The sequence below is a fragment of the Prenolepis imparis genome, unplaced genomic scaffold, assembly GCF_030444845.1.
Source record: "Prenolepis imparis isolate NDT839.2.m4 unplaced genomic scaffold, iyPreImpa1.0 SCAF_6, whole genome shotgun sequence".
Taxonomy (NCBI): Eukaryota; Metazoa; Arthropoda; class Insecta; order Hymenoptera; family Formicidae; genus Prenolepis; species Prenolepis imparis.
The window spans coordinates 9,461,496-9,486,431 of record NW_028141164.1 but is presented as its reverse complement, the minus strand read 5'-3'; the positions used below and the strand labels follow the sequence as shown (position 1 = coordinate 9,486,431).

General features: G+C 37.6%; 2 protein-coding genes across 3 annotated transcripts in view; one reads left to right on the top strand and one right to left on the bottom strand.

Moving 5' to 3' along the window:
- The first annotated feature begins 210 nt into the window (after positions 1–210).
- On the top strand, positions 211–2,853 carry LOC145937776 (translation initiation factor eIF2 assembly protein). Its single transcript, XM_083041151.1, has 6 exons — positions 211–610; positions 709–813; positions 1,225–1,447; positions 1,572–1,694; positions 1,772–2,031; positions 2,143–2,853. Exons 1-6 carry the CDS (start codon positions 401–403, stop codon positions 2,197–2,199), a joined length of 978 nt encoding a protein of 325 aa, XP_082897277.1. The 5' UTR covers positions 211–400; the 3' UTR covers positions 2,200–2,853.
- A 7-nt stretch (positions 2,854–2,860) lies between these two features.
- Positions 2,861–24,936, bottom strand: part of LOC145937767 (uncharacterized) — a 66,878-nt gene continuing 44,802 nt past the window's right edge. For both annotated transcript variants that reach the window (XM_083041116.1, XM_083041117.1), the window contains exons 3-9: positions 22,050–22,192; positions 20,299–20,516; positions 18,999–19,225; positions 18,293–18,619; positions 11,948–17,963; positions 11,196–11,481; positions 2,861–10,709 (exon numbers count right to left, since the gene is read on the bottom strand). In XM_083041116.1, the coding sequence (XP_082897242.1) occupies positions 9,122–10,709; positions 11,196–11,481; positions 11,948–17,963; positions 18,293–18,619; positions 18,999–19,225; positions 20,299–20,516; positions 22,050–22,192 (8,805 nt within the window). In that variant the 3' untranslated portion in view covers positions 2,861–9,121. The remainder of the gene's footprint in view (positions 10,710–11,195; positions 11,482–11,947; positions 17,964–18,292; positions 18,620–18,998; positions 19,226–20,298; positions 20,517–22,049; positions 22,193–24,936) is intronic.

Below are 24,936 nucleotides of genomic sequence, written 5' to 3'. Positions count from 1 at the left end.
AGATGCCCGTTTCCATCGACACGATTTATTCTCGTGACATAGATTCGCTACTTTCTCCATTTCATTTATCTCCTTTCCTAGTGACAAAAGTTTCGATTGGCCAATCGGAACGAAGGAATCTTCGCCTCTTTCGTTCCAATTGGTCGATTAAACGATTCTTGTCCATCTCATCTCTCGTCTAATACGGTTGTCCTTCTAGTTATTTTTTCGATTCATGGTTTGAATCGTGATAAATAACAACTTCATCCATTCACTCTCGTTTTTTGATTTTACTTTTCAGAATAAGCAAAAGTATATTTGTCATTTTACGAGAACTCTTTGTAAAACGTTCTAAATAAAGTAGGAGATTGAAGTATTTGTATATAAAGGTACAAGTGTATGTAAAAGCTTTCGAGGAAAGATGGTGAGTGATTTAAAACCGGAGTGCTCCTTTTCTTGCTGGTATCCAACATTCAAGAAAGATGCCTTGGAGGCTACGATTCTCGACATTCCTGACGATGTATTAAAATACTTGGAGCACGACGCGTTTGTGTTGCCTATCGAGGCGGTGAAATCGTTAGCAGAGAATTCCGAATGGACTGACGGTACACCGGTGACCGGTGAGGATGAGGTTCATTATCCTTTCTATATTGAAAAATTCATGCAATGAATTATAATTATAATTAGAGACAACTACCTAATTTATAAAAGTCTCTTTAATCATTACAGGAAACGGACTATCAACCAGCATTTCCTGAATTCAGTAAAAAAATACAAGATGTATTAGACGAATATGATGCAATATTCATCAAAACAAATTGGAGCTCACCTGTAGTAAGTTATCTTTCGCTGTATATTATTATCATCTTTTGTAATTGAATGACTTATTTTTGGAAAAATGTAAATTCTTTTTGAAATGTTTATTTTTATGAAAATATGAAAAACTTGTGTATTTATATATAAAAAGAGAGAGAGAGAGAGAGAGAGAGAGAGAGAGAGAGAGAGAGAGAGAGAGAGAGAGAGAGAGAGAGAGAGAGAGAGAGAGAGAGAAATGCTATATGTATAATAAAAATCAAACTTTTTCTGAAGTACTTGATTAAAATGGCACAAATAATGTATTTATAAATTTTCCATCATATATAATCCTTTTAATATATACTTTTGTAATAATAATTATTTTGATAATTGTATGAATATGATATGAATATAATTGCAGTTTTATAATTGTTTATAATTATCTTGTAGGATGCAACATGGGTTGCGCCAACGAAAACTCTCAAATGTAGGACCTTGGAGGAAGTCTATTTATTGTTGAAGAGTTCTGACAGAATTGCTAAAGACTTGAATACTGTAAAATCTTTAAGAGAATGCGAGAATCCTTTGTCATTCTGCTTAGTATTGAAGCAGTGGCGAGATATCAACCCTTGCACAGAATTCCGTTGCTTTGTCATGGACAATGAGCTCATTGGTAATTTATTGACTCAAATTTTATCTTCAACTATTAAATTTTATTCGGTATCAACTGCTTCTTCGCGTTTTGCCTGTTGTTACAAAGTCAACTGTTGTGATAACAAATTGCATTTTAATTACAGCTATAAGTCAGAGAGATATATCGCAATACCACAGTTCCAATGAGTCAGAAAAATATAATATACAGACAGACATCAAGAGCTACTTTTTAGAGCGCATCAAAGGCAGATTTCCATTGTACAATTGTAAGTAAACATTAAAATTCACATAACGAGATTCAAATACGTATAATCGTATCATTCCTAGAGTTTGTCTCTTATAGATTCTTTCGACGTTGTACGACGCAAAAAAGACAAAGTAAAAATAATAGATTTTGGTCCGATGGATGCATCGTCTACGAAAGGAACGCTCTTTACGTACGAGGAATTACAAAATCATATTAGTGACACACCAGAGTTTCGTTTTATCGGAGAGGATATAGGAATTCAACCAAAGCCTCCTACACACTTTTGCATTCCGCAAGAGATCAGCGAGTTTTTCCAATCGAGTGATAACGTCACGTTACTGGACATTATTCAAAGGGTATGTTTTTGCTGAAGAAATACACTTGCAAAATTTTGCAACTTTTACTATTATTAATTTTAGATTTGATATTCAATTATGACAATTCAGTATTTGGTTTTTTTTTATTAGGAGGTGGAAAATCAACGAAAAGAGCATGAAAATATTAACAGTTCAGAGAATACTTGATGTATATATAATAATAATAAATATTTTTCTTATATATATGAATATTAGCTGTAATTTTCTCGCAGCTGTAACTGGTTTATTCATATGTATATAAGAAATGCAAAATTTAAAAGAAATTTAAATATGTAAATGTGTTCTCGATATATTTTATCTTTTCTTCAAAAAATGAGAAGCTAGTATCTAATGTACAAGCTAATCAATATATAAACGATTATATATACACAATAAATAGAGATTCTATTCATTAATTTCAATATATTACAATTCTAGTCCGTTTAAGTCCTATGTTTTAAGATCATTCGATTAATTGGAATGCTAAAGAGGAATAATCGAACTTGTTCAAATTATTTCATTCTTGTCAAATTATTATCAAATCTTCAAATTATCTGTTGCACATTCTTTACTCTCCATTTCGCGATACGATATACAAAAAGAAATCTTGTTTCTAAATTATTTGTATGCAACACAGAAACGTAATTTATCAATTAACTTAAGACCGATAATTTTCGTAATGTAATTTTTGTGTATAACGATAAATTACGATCCGAAGCTTTTCCGAGAGTTATATAGTTACAATTAAATATACTCCTGATCAATGAACACGTGTGTATATGCGTGTGTGTATACCTGTATATGTGAATGAATATACACCGACAAGATATTTAAATACAGAACTTTCACTTTTATTCTGCCAGACCCTCTTTCTATCATTACATTACATAAAACGATTAAAGGCTATCCTACCGCTTGAAAGAATTATCATAATATTGCAGTATTTTTTCGAGCCATCGGCCTTTTTACCGAGCGACGTTCCTTATATAGAAAATATGTCTTGTTTATGTACAATATGCAATCCTTAATACTTCAGTTTTGAAAAAGGATCCTCGATATATGTATCTCCGGACAAGTTAATACGCTGTACAGTCATATCCACGGAGTATTTTCATCTCTCTCTCTCTTTCTTTCGTCCTTTACAAATCTCCACAGAAATAAAATCCATAGGATAGGGCGACTACTGTTGTGTGCGATTTTACAACTTCCATCAGTGGATCACGACACATTTCTAAAACCCGACTCTCTCATCGCAAAACGATTCTGCAGCTTTTCGCATCGCACTTTTGTCTGTACATTTCTGTAAAGTATTGAGGATAAAAAAAATGCATGAATGCTTAAATTCTAATTTTTCGTAACACAAATTTTGTAAACTTTTTATCGGTAGCAATAATGCAAAAACACATCTCTCTCAATATTATTACATAGGCATATGTAACTACTTAATATAATATACACAAAAGCAAAATATGTTATATATATTATATATAATTATTTTTTAATACATTTGTTTGTTAGGTTTTTAGAAAAAATTTCTAAACAAAATTCTACTCTGGTATAATACACATAAAAAATAATTAGAATTCTATTCTAAATTCTAGATGTTGCTTAAAATTGTTAATTTAGTTTGAGAGAGTTTGACAGAAAATAAATCATATTTTTATCGCGCATTTAGCGTCAAATCTGATCATGTAACTATGAATTTTATTTTTTTCCTTTATCATGTAAACACTATTTAATGTAAACATAAAGTTAGAAATAGGAGACTGCATTTAGTCATTAATTATAAAAAGAATTCATGAAAAAAATTAATACGATGAAAAAAGTTGCGAAGTCGCTTGGCGAAATAAAGCCCTATTTACAGAGTCCTCTTTTTTTTTAGCGAACAAAATACGGCAGACTGCTTCATCGCTACTTCATTACGGAAAACTTTTTCACGTCAGTCACAATTTGCAATTTGTGCATCGATTTCTTGCTTAATATACACGCAAATATCAGCCGAACGGATTTTATCTAAAAGGTATCAAATGCCAAACCTAAAAAAAAATTATATATATATAAAAGTAAAATTAAATTTTTTTTCCAAAGAAAAAGATACGTCGTATGATAAGAATAATTTGCAACACATATCGCTGTTTCTATAAATAACAACAAATAGTATGGACAACTTTGTGTATATGAGGACTCCCGAAAAGAAAAATATATCTTCAACGAAAAATAATTATTACATTATCAATTAATCAAAGAATGGGAAGCATGATTCCCTTTACATAAAAACCTTTCAATTTCGCAACTTAAAAAATTGAGAGAAAAGTCCCTTCTCGCGAAATATATCGTGAAGAGGCACCCTTTCGCAGCGTGTCGCTCTCGAGAGACACAATTGATACAATTTTTTTCTTACAGTGCATATGTATAGCGGTGGTGTACCGTATCTAGAAACTGTTCCCTTCTCGCGACATGTGTTTATATTCTCGTCTCTTCTATTATGTATGTACACAGGAGCGTTTCATCTTTTCGCGTCGTCTTCGGAGATGACTGTACCCGGATCTCCGTCCGTTCATCATTCATAATTAATTATTCATGTCACGTTTTTTTAATATATTTCTCTCGCGTACTCTCTTGGTTCTCTTTACTCTACTCCGATCGCTCAAATTGTTTCGACTGATTTGTGCTAAACGACATTACGTAGCTTAAATGAATGTACGTTTTGCAACGTATGGCCGTTCGCTTTTGTCTCTTCCGAGTCTCTCTCCTCCGTTTCGCATCTCTTCTTCTCCACCCTTTATTCGCTCGCATTAGTTATATTTATCTCCCTTTTTTTTATTATATACGTCGCTCGTTTTAATGATACTAAAGTGACGTATAACATTCGCACATTCTCTCCCTCTCTCTTGCTTTTCTTTTTCACTCTCTTTCACTCACTCGCTCTTTTTCTCTCGAATACTGGTAGGGTGTTGAGTGACAAAAAACAGTAGTCTTAATAAACATACGATACAAAAACTCTTAAGTTATCGCTTAACGGCCAGTGTAAAGCGGATTATTTATTTTATCAATTTTTTTTCTTCTCTCTCCCCTTTTCCTCCCTCTCTTTAAGTACCTGAAGAAGCTTAGCTTTGGAAAACCTTGCCTTAAACCCCAAATACAGGATCTGAAACGGTAAAATTTAGGTGAAGTGAAGATTTTTTACTGATGACAATCAAAAACTGAAGACAATTTGGCTTGTGTCTTTCTTCAGCGAGCATTGAAATCACCGAAATTGTACGGCTACGGATCCTGACTTCCTAAACGATTCTGGGTGTTCCTTCGTTCTCTTTCTCTCGCTTCCTTCTCGGATTTGCCTTAACAACGAAGACTACACATCCCTCTATGATAAATGCGATTGGTACGACTAAATTGGGTGGCGAAAGGCCAGATTATCACCGACGAATCGAGCGTACGCACACGCGAATCTGGCGCGCGCGAATTAGAAGCTATATCTCTCTTTTTGAGATAGTCTCATTCAAAAAATACGCATCTCTATTTGGTGTGAGACATTCGCTCGGAATTTTATACATGCGCGGAGACATGCCGCTCTGACATTTCTCTGTATTTTTCTCTCTCTTTCTCTTTTCTCTCCCTCCCTCTATCTCTCTAATATACAGGAAGATATAATTCGCCTCCTTATTTTTAGCGTGAGAATAGACTGAACTTTGTCTCGCTTTATACAAACGGCTTCGGTAGAAACACGATTTTCTCTCTTATTTTAGGATACGCTTTTCACGACCTAGCGGAGAAATATTAAGGAGGTCGTGGAAGAAAATGCCACATTAAAGTGAGATGCGAATGTAAATTGAGACGATCTATAGAAAAGAAAGAACGTCTTTTCTCTAGAGATCAATTTAATTCAAATAATGTTTGTAGATTTTTTCTTTTAATTAAAAATAAAATTGTTAATTATCAGACGCCTTTCTTATCTGTAGGCCAGCTCAATTACACAAGAGTTTAATTTCAGGTAGAAGTACATTATATGGTCGAGATCTGTCTCGCTTAACGCAAAATAAAAATGCTTTTCTTCATGTCGTGAGAAGTAAAAGATGAAAATTGAATGATATATTGATCTCTCACACAATATAAATGAATAAAAGTATAAATAAAATACTGGAAAATGATCTAGATTATATTACAATAAGATTGGATTAATGCAATAGAGTAGGTACTTCAACAAACTTGTACCTTTTAATTATTCTTGTTGCTAGTGTAGCAAATTAACATAAATATTACTCAACATATTTATTTACACGTATTTAATTACAGAGAATCCTTCTTTCCGAGGTCTACACTTTTAAACGCTTTGAATTGTATGTATGTAAAAGGTCTTGGTTTAAATAATTGCAGATATAAGAACAGAAAAAGCGCCCGATGTGTTTCTTTTCACGCAGTTCGCGTTTTTTTATGCCGCAAAATCAAATTCTGTCGGGCAAAAATCATAATGTTTCGAGCTATTTTGTTTTTACGTATAGACATTCAAACTTCAACGCTCTCACGAGAGATATTATAATCAAAATAAACTAAAAAGCGATTAAGTGCAGGAGGTAGATATCTTGCTCGTCGTTTAACTACTAACTGAACGAGGAAACGAAAGGAACGTGATCTGCGATAATCATATTCATATTTGTAGCGAAGCGATTATATTATATAATCACAGAAAAAAAAAATATTAGTTATTTTATCCGCAGTGTTAGCATACGTGTAGAATGTATAAATTAAGAAAAAAATCGGAATAATAAAAAATTATATCGATCACTATTCGATTATATATTATACAGAGTGTATACAAAATAATATAGTTACAATCAAATTAACAGAAAAGATTGTGATGTTCTTAATTTTGTATTATTTTACTAGAAAAAATACGACCACTAAAAATAATTATACAATTGTTCGATAAAATTAAAATCTTTCATAATCGCGTATAAAATATTACAAAAGAAAAATTAGAAAGCTTTTTTCCTCTTTTTTCGGTCTCTGTTTAGTGTTAAGTGATCGATTGTGTGTATTATATAATAGATATATAATAGTAATGAATAATTTTTGACCTCCCTATTTCTAAATAATATTTACAACTACTGAAAAAAATAAACAGTTAAATTATCATTCTACAAAAGAAACAAAAAAGCGAACACACACAGATTAGTTAATTACAATTTACATATTCTACACGTGTGCAATGCTGTTCATCTACCACATCGATTCATTATTCGCATTTCCCTCTCATTCCTTTCTCGACAGAGCCTCTACTTTGGTTCATATCACGTAATGAGACACTATTCGCAGGAACAGTTATACCTCGATTACTTGAAGCTACAATTTTTTTTCTTACAACATCGAAAGAGAACAGAAAAAGAGAGACAGAACAAATTGCGACGACTTTTCTCTATATATATACGTTTATATATATATTATATATAAAATATATATATGTAGCGCGTCGAATAAAAGTTTGGAATGGATATCAGCGCCCAATTGACGCTTATTAATTATTGTAATTATTACAACGAAACGTTGGATCAACTCATGTTCCCACGCAGCCTTTTTCACAAGCTTTTTATAAGTTATAAGTTTAGAGTAAGTCCATATAGCAAAATTTGCGGCCATTCACACGAGCAATCTCACGATATAGCGTACGATAATAATACGATATAAATCATCTTCATCCGAAACAAAGTGAAGCATTTTTGTACTAAAGTGCAGCGAAATATATGTATATATATGTATATATATGCATATACATATATATATGTATATATATATACACATATATATACATATATATATATATATAATATACCTTTTCAATGAATTATCTACGCAATGTTGTTGTTGTGTTGTGTACAATCGCTTGGATTTTTACATGTACCATGACAAGGTATGGTCGGGCCGTATAACAGATAGCTATTAGAATGATCCATAGAACGTGTTATTGCCACTCCATTTTTTTTTCTTTTTTACTTTTTTTCATATGCCTCATGTTGCACTTATAAATCATGGATATATATATATACATATGTATATATATATTTTTGTTTTTTTAATCATTTAAACAATCCCGTTTCTTTTTCAAGGATTGCTTTGCAAGAGCAGAGCGCCGAGAATTTACACAACGACAGTTTCATTTCTATATATAAAGTTAGAGTTATACAGATACAAGTAAGCATTACACGAAAGGCAAAGATGATGCATTCCAAAGGGAGACTGCAGACATCCTTGTTACTATGTCCTAATCTTTTTTTTTTCGGAAAGAGAACTTTATTATTATTTGTCTATTCAGTCTGACCACACCATGTTACAACGTGGAATAGAGCTTTGTCATTACAGACATACTGTAGAATTGAATTATATAAATTCAGGCTCTCTCTCTTTACTCTGCGAAGGATCTATTAACGATCGCGCATTACGGTATCTCTTATCTCGTTCATTATAATTTGTTTTACACCTCGTCGCCCACTCGTCCTCGTCATAAACTTGACTAGATTGCATCGCTAAACGACCTTAACGATTTAAAATCTAAGTCTGCCATACATAAATGATCTGTACCTTATAATCTAATATCGTTAACACCTAATGGTAGAAGGATCATCTACTGTTATATCGACGAGAACTCTAATTAATATAAATCATACGTTTATATTATATCCTCTCTCTCTCTCTTTCTCTTGCGTACATTCACACATATATTCATATATGCACATACACGCACGCAAGCACTCAACGTAAATTCATCATTAATTTAAACTCATGGAGAATATTTCTCTCGGCTAAACACCTGCAGGTAGCCGCCAAAGTTCCAAAATGTTGCAAATGTGGTAAATCACGGAATTTCGCGCATCTAAGCGCATCTCTAGTAATATTTACAATAACTTGCCCCATCATTCGATATCATTCGATTTTGCGAATTAAGATCATTTACTGTCCGAATTATGAAGAAGTACAACATCCCCGTCTCGGCACAATTTCGATCGTTTCAAAAAACCATCAATGACGACAATGATGATACATTATTAGTGATATAATAACACGTCGCGGTGCTCATACGAGCGTTCGATCGCTAGGACTACCTTCTCTTACCGGGCTGCTTCGACGACAAGCGTTTCTTCAACTTGTGGTCCGTCGACTTGACCGTCGTCGTCGTCGTCTTCTTCTTCGGCCGTTCCGGCGAACCGTTGCAACACGCGCAGCCCTTCTTCACGTGGCCGCGCAGACTGGATCTTCTGGCCCGGCAATCCGTGGGTTCCATCAGCACGATGTTACTGGCCTCGTCCTCGGACGCCTCCGACGCCTTGTCGCTCGACATCACCATCGATTCGGTCACCGCTATCGATTCCGTCTTGGGGATTCGCTTAGGAAGCGCCGCCATCGCCGTCGTCGTCGCTTTGTGATCGGTTCGACTCAAAACCACCCTCGCGTTCACTTGCAGCTTGTCCTTCTTCTTCACGTAGGTGCAATGACGATCGGACGACAAGGATTTTAATGTCTGTACACTGTCTTCCAAGCCATTGCTCAATGCGACGTTGTCCTCCGGCTGGCTGCTGATCGACTCGCTGATACTCGAGTCCTCGTCGTCGCTGCTCGACCTCGTGCGTTCGGACATTGGACTCTCCCACGCCATATAAGAGTCCATGCGCAACTTGGACGACGGCACGCGCTTCTTGTTGGTATAAGTGTACTTGTGTGTGGACAGCAACGGTCCGGCTGCAGCCAATGGTGATAATGGTGACGGTATAGTGTGGTGATCCGCGGTGTTCCCGCTAAGTAGAGTCAGACTCTCGTCACCTGAACTCGCCGCTGAAGTATTGTTGACGTTAATGCTGGGTGGCAGCGATTCCGAGTCCAAATCAATGTCCAATTTCATGTTAGATGGTATACTGGATACGCTGCTAGGCGTACCTTCCTTCGAACCGCTCCTCGAGATCAGCTTGACGCGATGATGACCGCTCATGTCTTTCGACGAGTCGTTCTCCAGCGAGCCGAGATTCGCCGGCGATAGCCTGGAGATGTCCGAATTGCTGTTCGACGCTTCATCCTGACTTAGATTATCCAGAGTTAGTCGCATATGTTTCACTGGAGTCTCCAATTGTAGATCCTCCTTTTCTCGTTTGCCCCTCTTCAACGAATCTTTCAGAGTTCTCGCGCGCTGACTCGTGCTCCTTTTACACTCGTTCGATTTGAAATCGCTGGTCGGACTAGCATCCCTGCTGCCGCTCGACGAGTCCAGCGATCGGAAGTACGAACTGTTGTATGGCTTCATGCCCAAGGACTGACTGCAGGATGCATCCTGCGAGGAATGATCGAACGACGGCGAGTGATTCGTATCGAATAGCAAATCCGCCTCGGGAAATAGATCGCTAGTGCTGGGTTCGTCGACTCCCAGATCCTCGCATTCTTCCGACAAGCTCTTCTGCAATTTAAGTTCGCGCTCGTACGCCGCGGCTTTTCTCTCTATCCTCTGCTGCATCAATTCGCGGTCCAATCTGGGAATCAGTTGCGATTTCATCAGGTTGCTCTTGTTGGAATACGGAGTATCTAGAGTGTGATTCATGAAGTACTTCTTCGTGTTCGATGGATAGATCTGCCCGCTCGCCATCTCGATGCCCTGGCCCTTGCTGATGATCTGCAGCACGCTCTCCGAGTTGTCGCTGTCCCTGGAATCGAACATTCGATTCTTTCTTTTTCCCTCACCAATCTCTCTTTCACACATTTTTAAGTAATCAATTCGTTGTAGAGTTTAAATCATTGAATATTGTTTTAAATTAGTCATAACGATAAATAAAGCAGATGTAAGATAGAGAAAAGAATATATCAATCGAGAGTTTCTTTCAAATTTTTCAAGATTTTAAAGAATTTTTAAAGTTCAACAGAGACAATAAAATTATACATAAAAATAATATATATTAAATTATAATGTATATTAATTAAATATATATTTAATATTATAATATATATAAATATACATAATATATATTAATATATATTAAATTCTATAATATAAAAATTAATTAAATGTTAAATTAAATTGTATAAAAATTATATAAAAATAATATATTCAAAATAAAATAAAAAATATTTTTATATAGAAATTAAATCAATTTTTTTTTGCGATACATGTTGAATATGATTAAAATTATTACCTAGAATACCCTTTCAAGGAATCACTGCTTAGTGTATTCATTGACGTAGGAACGTATCTCCATGGCGTGTCGGGTGAAATCTTTCCCTCCGATTCCCAGGCCTCCTGTAAACGTGCATTTTCGTACAGCAGTCCGTTCCCGACCTTGCAAGATCCGTCGATTGTTTCAGTGGACTGTTGCATAGACGACTCTTGACTGTCTGAACTGCTCGGTCCACCGGTCACCAAGAATTGCGTCGTGCTGTCGATGACGTTCGATTGCTTGTTCGTGGAAGTAATAGAAGACTCTATAACAAGAATAATTTATCAAAAAAATTAATGCATATATATACGCACACACAATGTTGTAATATAAGTATATAAAATATATATATAAAGTATATAGATAATCTCTACAATCTTAGAAACTTTTGAAAATAAAATTTTATTTTGAATTCCAATTTTTTTTTAGTTTGAGCACTAATAATTATACTTTAATAATAATATAATTAAGAATTTAATATATTATATAATTATATTAATATTATATAATTATATTAATATTATATAATTATATTAATATTATATTAATTTTATTAATATAATTATATAATTAGTAATAAAATTAATATAAATATATAATTATAATTAAAGAAATCACCTCTTAAAATATTTCTAACTACAACGAAATAATATGTAAATACAAAAATAAATAAATAAAACTATTTTCTTGCATAAGAAAAGTACAAGACAATATTGCGGGCGAATCCTTACCAATTTTCGTATTATTCTGTAATGACGTGGCAATGTTTGTAGAAAGCAAAGTTCTCGGCGATATGTTCTCATGTATGCCGATAACGTCGTTGAATTTTCTCTTCTTCGGAGAAATAATCTTGGTGCCGGATGTTGTTATCCCGGTGGACGTCTCCTTCGTGTCTTTCTGTTGATTAGTATCATTGAGTATGGCGTTTACGTCGGTCTGCGAGGTGAAGGTGAGCGCGATGGTGGCGCCTGTTTGTATAGACACCGGTTTCTCGGTACGAATTCCATCCCGGCCGTCCTGAGGCGATTTCTTGTCCGGTGGATGAGAGACAGCAGCAGCAGCCGCCGGCGCGATGCAGACCACATTATCCGCCTTCAAGGTCGCAGGCGTCGATAGTTTATGTATGCTCGAATTGAAGAGCCTCGTCGTGCTCTGCAGCATCGGGTTGCTGGTGATGACGCCGCATATCTGCTGACCGTCTGAGATTTCGTTGATGTTCCGGGTTCCAATCAGGCTGATAGTGGGATTATTGTTCTTGTTCACTACAATCGCGGCATTCGGCGCTGCTGATTCGACCGCGATCCCGCTGCCAACAGCTACGGCCGCTTCATTCTTCAAGGTCGTCAGGTCGCTGATCACGTTGGACTTCACATCCGGTGTCGTCACCGTCGCCATTTCTCCGGCGAATTGCGCGCTTCCGGTTTGAGGTATCACTACAGACGCGCTCTGAACGTTTTGCGCCCCAGTCAGCGTTTGATTGTTGTTCGAAAGGGTTTGCAAGGTGGGTTGCATCTTCATCTGCTTGACGTGCGGCGTGATCAGCTTGGTGGCACTCTGATTGAGGAACGATTGCAGCACCAGAGTGTTGGTATTGCCGCTCGCACGCATAGTTGTCGGCATCGTCGCGAGTAACTTGGATCCGGAACTTACTATGGTGAACTGTTGAGCGCCCTTGACCAACGGTAGCACGATACTAGTCGGCATCAGTACCGATGTACCGCCCATCTTGCCGGTAACCGATGCGAGTGCCTCGCTGACGCTCACCGAGCTCGATTGCAAAGCTTCCTGCACGATTACTGTGCGCGGTTGGCCCGAACCTGGCTCCGTGAAGATGAGATTACGCCGCTTCACGTTCAATTCGACGCCGTCGTTCGAATCGCTCGTCAAGCTGCGCACTTCTGCGCTCGCTTCCGCAACGACATGACTGTTGTTGACGCTCACTGACGGTTCTTCCGGCGCGGAAAATCCAGCCGGACTATCCTGCACGTGTACGATGCCGCTGGACGAATCCTCGCTGCCCATAGTCCTGCCGAGATCGTCCGTACTGGGGCTCAATTCGGAAGTTTGCTGTCCCACCGGTTTGCTCTTGCTCGAGCTCGACTTCTTTCTCTTGGATGATTGGCTTGGATTGGTCGGCGGATTGGATCTTCTTCGGGGCGCCGGTTTGTTGTTAAGATCCGGTGAATTTCTCAATTGCTCAGCGTATTCGTCCAGAATTGCGTAGATCCGCTGAGCGGTCTGCTCGTCCTCTTGCGGCTTCTGTTGCGGTTTCGGTATCGGCGACGCCTTGGACGTGTTAGTGGCGCTGGTCTTGACTGTCTTTGGCGTTGATTTTTTCACGCCGGTTTTGGCAGCGACGGTGGCTGCGGCAGATGGCGGCGTCGGTGGAGTTTTGCCAGCTGATGGTGCAGGAGCCGGTGTTACACATGGACTCGACGAGCTCTGCGACGTGACGCTCAAAGCTGGTGATGCTGCCGGTTGACAGTAACTGGTGACCACGACTACCGGGGTTGGTGTAGAGTTGGCCGCCACTTTAGCGGTGACAGTTTGGTTGCCGCTGCTTGGATTCACATAGGCCACAGAAACCTTCTGCGAAAATACGGAATCTTGCTGGAATGTCACGGTATTACCATTATTGCTGGCGAATGATTCGCTATTGGCGCTAGGTTGCGCAGGCATCATCAATTGCTGCGCCAGAGCGCTAACGGAGATCTGTTGTTGCTGCTGTTTGTTCCCCTGAGTCTGCTGCGTGGTGGTCTGTGTCTGTACGGTTGTCGTGGTCGCGCTGTTCGAATGGTGAGCCTGCGGCTGAATACTCCTCTCCTTTACCTGTTCCAGCACACTTTCGAACTCCCGTAGCTGTTCCAGAGTCGTCGAGCTCACCTGATTATCGATCGTAGAACCGATCAGACTATCCGTTCTCACGGCCTGTGGTTGTTGTTGTTGTTGTTGCTGCTGTTGTTGTTGTTGTTGCAGTCTCGGCGTCAAAACAGCCTGAATAGTCCCCGTCATTTGTTGTCTAATCGGGCGAATGATGTTAAGTTTAACCACTGGAGTTCTGGCACCCGGTACAGAGTTGGTGTGCGATATGGTCGGTATGATGTTGAGCTGATTCGGATTATTGCCGGTTATCACCTTGTGCGTGTATATGACACCAGTGCTAGGCGTGTTCGCATTCACGAGTTGCGTGAGTGTCTGGTTGGCGGCTTGGTTCGAGCCGATGGCGGTGTTTGCCGGGTTATTATTACCGGAGCTTGGCACAATACTGACTATCTGCCTGTTGGCTGGCAACTGTAGATTGGGAATGATCGATTGCACATTGATGTTGCCCGCGTTTGTCTGCTGCTGCTGTTGTTGATGCTGCGGTTGCTGCTGATTGTTCGGCACGGATGTTTGCACTGCCTTCGATAGATTCGTCGTCGTCTTTTGCGCAGACGCTGTTGCTGCTGCCGCTTGTTGAACATTACCCAGAGGTGTATCAGTTGCGGCGCCGGCGACGCCACTTGCAGGCGTATCCGTTGACAAGGTGTAGATAGTTTTGCGGAAGGCCTGATTGAACTTGGGCAGAACGGCATTCTGACCTGATTGCGATGTGCTCTTCACAGAGGAAGCGGTAAGTCGATCGTAGGCGTTTCTATTAGACGACACGCTACCTGTAGCATCCGTACCACGTTGTTGTTGCTGCTGCTGCGTTGTCTGTCGCGCGAAACCAATACCGTCGTCCAGATTCTGCAAGTTCAAAAGGTTCCTCTGATTAGGATTGATCGATGTAATATGGTAACTGCCGTCCGGCTTGTTTATGAGGACTGCCTTCAACGATTCGGATGTGATAGGTGTCGCGGTTAATCCTCCCGGAGACGTTGTCGTGGTCGTTGTCGTCATTGTTGTGGTGATGATCGCAATCGTCCCCGTGGAGCACGGAGAAGAGGGTGATTTTCTCGGCGACTGATTGTTGTGCTGATTGCTCGCGCGACGTATCTGCGCCATCGTTCGCACTGTACCTGTGGATGATTCGATAACGGCAGCAACGTCAAGCTGATGTATCGTCGAGGGATTGTTAGCGGTCATCGTCGTCGCCGGAATCGTCGGACTGATGGTCGTTGGTGACGCGGCATCCGGCAGCTGATTGGCCTCCTCGCCAACCGCGTCCGGTGGCGTTCCGAGGTTCGATGATCTCAGTGGTGGTGTCTGACCGGCTGGACTCATACCGACCCCACTATCGTGGCCGCCTGTCGAGGACGGCGTACCCGGTAACTGTATGCTATTGTTGCCACCGCTGCTACTCTGATTACTGGCCACGCTTGGGGTACGCGTGGGTCGTGGAGGCGTGTTGCCACTGACGTTAATAGTCGCCGCCGTCGCACCTGTGGAACTCGGGCTCTGCGGAATACCGCTCCTGGAAAGCTGCACCACGTTTACCGTGGAACGTTGTCGTGGTGGCACCATCATGTCCAGGGAATTCATACCCGGCACATTTTTAGCCAATATATCGGAATCCCTAACAGCTTTCGCGAGAATATCGTACTTCATCTTACTCAAGTTGGGCTTACCACCGAGACGGTGATGATCACGATGGCCGTCGACTACCACGGAACAGTCTAGGTCGGTTTTCTTAGTGGCGTTGTTCTTCTTGCCACTCGAGGCGTGTTCCTTTTGCTTCTTCTGATACGTCATTATGCTCTTGTTGTTCGGTGAAAATGGCATCGTCGTCTTTATATTGATCAGTTCGTTGGTAATGTCACCGCTGCTCAGCCGCTGTTGCTGCTTCTTGCGGTTCATAAGCTTGCGGTCGGCCTCATCCGCGCGGGTCAGCACAATCTTCGGATTCAGGTTCAGCGTGCTCAGCATCGGCGCGAATTTCACGATGTTGTTCGTTGCCTGTTGCTCGGTGCAATCCACCCGATTGCCGTTGTTGGTGTCCTTGTTCAGCAAGTTCTTCTGCAGGATCTGCGAAATCTTTTTCGGATTTTGCGGTCTATACATCCTGAGAGTTTTCAGCACCGCCGGATCGCTTCGCCTTTCTGTCGTAATAATCAACTGCGCCGCAGCGGTATACGCCGAGCCCTTGATCGTCTCTTTGTTTTCGTCCATATCTGCGGAGAAAAGAGTGATGATGTCGTTGCTGCTGACATCGGAGGAGCCGCTGGCGTCCTCGTGCGCGTTTGTGTGTTGTGTCTCTTCGTCCATTAACATGTAAGGACACGAGATGGAGTCGACGGTGAGCTTCGATGCCTTCGATCGTTTCTTGTTGGATTCCTTGCCGCTCGATTTGTTGGATTTTTTCTTAGTTTCTAGCCGGCAACCGTCGCTACCCAAGCTATCGGTCTGACTGTCTTGTGTATTGCTGTCACTATCATTCGATACCGAGCTAATCCTATCTCTAAAGCGCTTTGGTTTAGGCTCGCCGCTGTCGTAATCACTCTCAGACGATTCTAGGCGATGGATCTTGCGCGTTCGCGCGGTACGTCGTACGCGCAATACACTACCGCTGTCGGAGTCCGTCGTGGTGTCGTCTAAACTACGGCGCGTCGACGAGCGCTTGTAGCCGGCCGCCGGCTGAAAGCTGCCAAACTGTTCGGAACTGTCAGATGGCAGGTCGGCCCACTGCTCGTAGCCCTTCTCGATGCCAAAAAAGATGTCTTTGGTGTCGTCCTCCAATGGCCAATCCTTAAACTGCGAATAGTCGATATTTAAGAATTTGAGCTCCTTATTCGTATTGCGCATTTCCTCGGCGTTTTCCAGATACTGCTCGCACGAACTCTTCAACTCTTTCCAATCTAGCACCCAGCTGAGCAAGTTGAAACGCGGACTGTTCAGTACTACGGCCAGATCGTCGCATAGTTGCGGCGAAAGACCCAGTTTCTCGCCATCGAGAACTTGACTGGGCACAGATTTCTCGTCATAACTGGCTGTCACCGGCTCACTCTTAATCAGAAGCAGCGTATCTAATGTTCTCTCCACGCTGTTGTTGCTCGGCATTGTGCTCGTAGTTTCGTTCATTTGCGATTTGTTGTCGCTCATTTTGTCGCTCCCAGTAAATTCGCCACAATTGAAACAGAGTTCGCCGGCCAAAGGTTCGTGTTTTGGATGTAACGCACACTTGTCATTTGTCGGCGCCGGGGGTTTTGTCGTATCGGACGTCGTTTTGTCGGGCTTCTTCGCTGTTAGCAGACTTTTCAATAACTGATCGGTCTGTTCGAATGTCTTTGTCACCTGTTCATTCTGAAAGTCTATGCTCTTTGTGATGGTCGAATTTTGATACTGCGGCGGCTGCGTTTCCGAAACTATCGAACTTGACGACTGTGCCGAGAATGTTTCCGTGACGCTGTTATTCTCCGTTAGCTCAGATTTGATCTCAGATTTGATCTTAAGAGTCGATATAGGGAGATCATTCTCTCTGGGATCCTTTTCTTGGATTTCGTTAGGGTCCTCTCTCTTAGGGGTCTCCCCCTCTTGCGAAACACTATCCTCTTTGGCCTTTCCACACGCCACTGCCAATTCCTTTATTCTGTCGTAGCAAGCTCTGGTAGGATGTAAGGAGAATGCCGTCAAGACACATTCCTTTGCAATGCCAATATTACTATCTACTACGTCCGCCAATTTAAGGAATTGTGTACTAAGACGCTTGGCGGTCTCGCGCTCCTTATCCTTGTCTGACTTTGCCTTCTGACTCTCGAGCTCGTTCATGTCCGTTGTCAGCGCTCTAATATACAATTCGATCACCAAAGGTTTTATACTCTCGCCAAACTGCAATTAAAAGAAGATTATTTCCTCCAGATTTAATTTCTCCATACATATATTAAAAGAAAATTCAATTTCTATTTTATTAATTTTTAACTTTGTTTAACTTATATATATTAATTAAAGTATTGAAAGTATTACATATTAATTACTATATACATATTAATTACTTATTGAGAGAATAAAATTATATATATATATATAATTAACTATTATATATATATAATTTTATTCTCTCAGTAAGTAATTAATACCTCTAGTAAAATAAAAGATATTTAAATTTCTCAAATATTTTTTTTTGAAATGTCAAATTTTTAAATTAAATGTTTACTTACATGTTTTGCAAGTACTGCACAGAAGATATAAATATGTTGAGCACTTTCCGCGGGTTCAATTAATTTTCTAATCATGCCGAACAGAGTCGGTGCGACGTCTTTCAATTTTGCGTGCAGTAGCGCCCAAGAGTTTAAGATCTGCTCTAAAATATTTGCACCGGTTTCTGATATTGGTCGAACCATCCCGGCAGTAACAAGATACTGCGCGACCAATTCCGCGGTCTTTATCGAATTTCTCCAAACACGCGCTGTTCCATACTTGGCTGGCTTCTCGCCGCTAAGCCTCTGGACCAATTCAAGCCCGTCGTTGAGGTCCATTAATTTTAACTGTAACAAAGCGCACAGTTATAAATTCTAGGACGGCAGAATTCATACAAGACAACCAAGACATTCGTTTCTTCGGTTGTAAAGAAACGTATCAATCTTCCGAATACACTGTCATAATTCTAACAAACTCAAATTGATCTAAGAAAATGTTTTTGAAAGTTCTGATGTATTTATAGCTTAGTTTGATATAGCTTTGTATTTTAATAACTTTTAGCAAATTAAGCAAATAAATTCTTTAAATGATCAAATTGGTTTGAGAAGATTTGAAATTCGGGAATCTTTATACATATAGGGAGATTCCCGAAGATTTGCATTTTAAGGGAACGATTGAACGCGGCTTGTAGCAAAATATACTCGGATATCTTCCATCGATACTTACTTGAGCGAAAATATCTTGCGTGCGTTTCAATTTGTACAAGAGGACAATGTACACGTCGATCATGTAGTGGACGTGATGAGACTCCGAGAGCGAGCGTAGTCGATCGCTTCGTCTGAGGGAGCGTACGCACGCAGCGGCGAGGTTCACCGCTATGTCCTCGCAGCGGTCCTCGCAGAGTATTTTCAGTCTCATCGTCAGCAGCTCGCCTTTTTCCGAACAACAGAATTCTAAAACCACAGCACACATGTCACTCCGACAGATCCGATGATGTATTAATTTTTCACAAAAAAAAAAAAAAAAACTAGAGATTGCCAAATCTGTCTTGATTTATTAAACTCAATTTAAATGCCGCGAGAAATTCTGAAGTGAATGAAAATAAAAATCATGAAAAAAATTTCTTGATAATATTACATCAATAGTATAAATCTTTATTAATTTTCTCACTGAATTCGTAACATATGTTCGTCGAGGATTTAAAGATAATTTATAGAAGCATGTTGAACAAATAAAATAATTTTTTACTGATCACAAGAACAATTAGAGATCTAATGTATTAAAGGCAAGCAATTGTTATTATGTAACTGCTGTAATATATGTATCATGCCATATATGTATCATCCTATGACTCATCTCTTACTCAACATGAATATACATACATACACACAACCCATAGATAATAAAAATTTATCAGTTGCAATTATATTAAGTACATTTGATAATATCTTCAAATATCAGATATTTAAATGCGATAAAATATAAATAAAAAAATTCTTTTTTATTATATAATTAAAGGAACACACAAATGAGAACATAAATAAGATTATATTGCATCAAAATATAGAGTTGGCCACAAAATTTTCTCGTTTCATCTTTTTAAGAAAATTCAATGAACAAGTGTTTATGTGTAAAATTAAAACTTTACTAAATTATAATTTCTAAAAAGTAAATATATATAACTAGAAAAATAGAACTTCTATTTTTCTCAGCAAAAAAGTCCAACTAAATTTTATAGCTCTCCAAATTTTCCAATTTCTTCCCAAGGGAAGCCTGCAAGGAAGCTAATGGTATCTATTTTTGGCTTGTATACTTTTAATAATAAAGCATAATGTGACTAATATTACACAACTAATCTTATATTTTTTTAAATAACTTAAAATGTCAATTTTCAAATTACATAATGTGTGTGTGAAACTGAAGCTGAATGCACTCATATAATGCAGTCATTTTAGAGTCATCCATTGCAAAAAAAAAAAGTTGGCTAACTTTCACAATAGTACTAATAGACTTTGTCTTTTCTTACCCTCTTCATCTTCGGAATTCGGTTGGCCGTTAAGTATGCTGTCGAGGCTGGAATGCGACCATGGATTGTTCACCAGAGTCAGCAGAGCGGTACACCTGGGCGCAGCGGGGTGTTGCACCAGCTGAGTTGCACACCTCTGCAGCGTTACGCAGAGGTGCGTTTTGGCGACGGGTGCTAACTTGGGCCACTCCCCGCGCAATACCAGTGTCAACGTATGTCTGCACAACGGAGAGCAACAACGTGAGTGAGCCGCAACGCGTAAAAGAACGCCGACAAAACGTGTTTGCGCGCACTTGTTTTTGTTTGCCTCTATATTTGTGACACTCGCGCCTGAACGAGAATATTTAAGTAAAAGGCAACAAAAGGAATTTATATACTCTCAAAAATTGAATAAAATCAGACCATTAATACATTCAGAGTATCTTAATTTTAAACAAACATTTTTTTAATTTGTCATCTTTAGTTTATCACTAATAATCTATTATGTGGCTAGATTTATACGAGCATTAACAAGAAATAGAAGAGAAAATAATAAAACTTCTTATATCTAAATTAAATTTTCATTCTTTTTTAAATTTAGATATTATATTTTAGAAATGACGATCTCTTTATAATCTCATATAATTATATCTTTGTATTAACAATGATGAAGTCATAAACGAAAAGCTCGTCAGAATAGAACATCCATTAGACTAATCAGGAAACAATGTTTCGTTATTTATTCACGTCTATATAGGATTTAACTCATCCGCTAAAAACAATATCGAATAGCTAATTGCTAATTAATTAGAAGCTCGTTAAGAAGCAACCGAAAATTTCACGAAGAAGATTATTTTCGTACATCCTTTTCGGACCACCCTGTATCTGTAAGGTCTCTCGGTTGTATACCTGTCACGTTAACGTGAATTTGCGTCGCATTGCTATTCAAAATTCCGGGATCGTTTGTATGACGACTACATACGTGCAGATTCATTACTCTCAGTGCAGTCGGTCTCTCTCTTTCATTCTACCACCCCCCCTTTTCACGCTTTTCACGCTCTCGTCACGTTCATCTGCCATAGAATGACGCTGTTACATCGAAACTCGTTTCGTGCTACCTTGTGTTGAAAAAAGCTCCGACCAGTAGTAACGAAAAAGTCGAGTATACAATGGGTCATAAGCATATGCGAATATTTTATAATATTGAAATAATTTGTAATAATGAAAATAATTAAGTGACAAATAAATAAAATTCAGCAATCTTGAAAAATGTTAAAGTTAAATAATAATATGAACAACCAAAACAATGTTATAAAAGCTAAAAGAATTCTCCTTCCATACATTCAGAATATTTATTCAATATAATTCTTAAAAAAAAACAAAAAAAGAAACTATTTAAAATAGAAATGATAAATTATTGGCGTTTATTAAATAAGTTTAATTTATCATACTTTTCTTAATTAAAATATATAGAAATCTTACATAAAATAGCTCTTTAAAATAATTTATCGTGATAGCTCTTTTCAATGATATCAAACGACTGTACCTCGATAAGGATTCTGATATATTATATATAGAATATATATAATATATATTTAGAATATTATATATAGAATATATATAATATATATTTTCTGAATATTCTGAAAATTAATCCCAAGTGTCATTTTGAAATCCCCTCCCCCGGAAGTCTTGGCGAAGCGAGTTTGCCATTAATTAAGTCGACTGCATAATCGCGGATATGCAACAATCGATGAATGACTTGTACTCACCTGTGAGCCCATTCTATGACTGACTGGATGGCCTCGGGCGGTGCCGCAGGAATATAATTGGTGACATACTCCCAGGCTGCCAGAAGTGCACTCACCTTGTCACTGTACTTCTTCTTGCTGTCACTCAGTGTCGCCTCGAGACCCTGAGCAGAGAAGAAAATCGCTCGATTAAAAGGAATTGGAAAATCATCGGAAAATGAAGATGAGAAAATGAATGATGATCGTTGTACGAAGGCGCGAGATGCATTATGAGATATCTAAAGAGTGACACTACGTTTTCCGTATTTACATTACACTGAATCCTTCAATATTATATTAATTATACGGATTACTTTTTCTGGTTGAAAACGCGTATTTCCTCATCCATCTAATTAAACTATATTTGCGTACAGATATTTCCTATTTGTAGACGGTAAATAATCAATATTTGTGCCTTGAGTAATTAATTAACCAAATGTTTATCTAAATGTCTCTACTATATATATCTTCTAGCTTTCCATCCCCACACATACGTACACATCTTCTATTCTATCTCCTTTGCATTCCTTTCTCCCATTTGATAAATTGAATTTATAAAATCGGAATATGAAATTTTGACTTTGTAAAGATGTTATCTATATATAGTCTTTTTCATTACATCAAGATACATTAATTATCATTAACTTGAGATTGAAGAGAATATTACGATCAATATTCCGATCTAATAAAATAAAGAAACGGTCAAACTGAGCTATAGTTCATCAATATTAATAAATGAACTTATCGATCATATATTAAATTATGACTGAAAAAATAGAGGGAAGATTAAGAGATATAAATAGGGTATATTATAGAGATAGTCATGTCAAACAATTATCAATGAAGAAGAAAGCACAAAACTTTCATTAACAAGAAAAAAAAAAAAAAAAAAAAAAAACGAAATATTAAAATAAGCCATAATAACCTCGTTAGATTCGCGTTTCTTGAAAAACGATATCTTAATATCGATCGATACATCAACAATCCGATAATTTTAGCTCAGCGATAAGACGTGTGTTAAATAAAAAAAATAATATTATCGTGTGTGATGAAAAAATATTTCTGAAATTTCGTAATTTCTTCGAATATACATTTTACGAGAATATTTTTCAAGACCTTTAACAAGAAGACGTATATGAAAGTGTCTCTCTACGATTCTAATGGGCTTTGAATATGTTATGAGGTAACTCAAAATGAAACATATTTTTTTATAAGTACTTTCTCGTATGCTAGGGGTTGAAATAAGCTGTCGAAGATAACTTGGTATACTTCTTTTCCAGTGAATATCGTTGAAACCGTAAGATATATGAGAAAGCGATTCAGATAAAAGTTTTATGGCTTTTTAATGGCCTTTTATAACTACACATTTACATTTTTTAAAAATGTATTTTTTTTTAAATATTATTTTGCAACACACATTTCCAAAGTCTGTAAATATCGGAGAGGGACATTCATATATTTCTTTGTAAGATGCAACATAAGCTTTAATTTATTATAGATATGTACAGCTTCGCGATAAATATTTATATGAATATTTACAAAAAAAATTTTTAACAAAAAAATTTCTAAAACTTTAAACGCTGTCAATAAGTTACATTAAAAATTATCTAAAAGAAAAAACAAAGAAAATTAAAAGAGATTTGATACAAAAGTAATTATCCGGATTTTAAGATAGATAAATCCGGATTTTTCCTAAGAGAAAAAGGAATATCCTACAAAAGTTTTAAAAAAAAATCTTGTGCATTCTTAATATATATAGAAATCGATCACATCGGTGTTTAAAAATTGAAAAATTTTTATAGATTAAAAAGAAATCCTACTGCATCTGTGCACTTGTTTCTTTCGTAAAAAGCGCGGCATGTAACAAGCGTAATGATATTTATCTAGGAAAGTTTGAAATAACGCTTCCTCGACAAAGAATGTTTATCAAAAGCCATGTAGTTTTGCGAAGCATTGTTAACGCGGTTAAACGAAGTTATTCGGGAATCGCATTCTTCAAAGCAATTGTGCGCAAAATTGCATGGGAAAAAAAAATTGAATTGCAAAAGAACATTCATCTCATTTATCAGAGATTTGACATGAAACTAATTTGCATACAATTTCGTAGATCTCCTGACTGGTTTAAAGTTTCGGAAGAAAAAAATAATTTCTTCATTGTGGTTAAAGTTAATTATTACATATTATATTATAAGAAGAGTAATTTATCATAATTATTTATAATATTTATAATATTTCAATCATAATTATTTATAATAATAATATTCGATCTGCGTATTAAATTCAATATGTTATACCTGTATTTTTAAATAAAAACAATATCGTTTTAAATTAATGTTTCGGTTATTTATTATTAAATAATTTTTTAGAAAAATGTATACGTATTAAAGTTAAAAAAATAATATATACCTAAGGCTTAATGCATCGAGATATTTTCTTTTATTTTACACATTTCGAAACCACAATATTTGATTTGCAGGATAAAAGTTTGTCGTTTGCTATATAACCGCGTGTGAAACACGTCAGCAAAGAGGTGGAAATCCAATGTACTATCGTAAATATATTAGACAAGACGAGATTTTGCAATAAATCGCAAATATCCGACAATCAAAATGAATTTGACATAGGGCTGGCAAATTAGTCGAATAAATATCAGTCTTGAGTTTCATCAATGTTTTTTGTTAATCACAATTCAATGCATCTTACTCGGCTAATGTCATGTTCATAATATATGCAAAAAAACGTGGTCAAATTATGTATTATGTGTAAGAATTTTGTTTATTTTAAAAATAAAACAATGTTACGAAAATTCTTGAAAATATTTTCAAAAAAAGTGGAAATTGCACGATTCACATTGTTTTTGACACATTAA

What these genes read in the sequence shown, in the direction of transcription:
- LOC145937776 (XM_083041151.1), top strand. Translation starts at nt 401, where the DNA reads ATGGTGAGTGATTTAAAACCGGAGTGCTCCTTTTCTTGCTGGTATCCA. An exon ending in CATGGACAATGAGCTCATTG is followed by an intron (nt 1,448 to 1,571) that starts GTAATTTATTGA and finishes TTTTAATTACAG; the next exon opens with CTATAAGTCAGAGAGATATA. An exon ending in TACTGGACATTATTCAAAGG is followed by an intron (nt 2,032 to 2,142) that starts GTATGTTTTTGC and finishes TTTTTTTATTAG; the next exon opens with GAGGTGGAAAATCAACGAAA.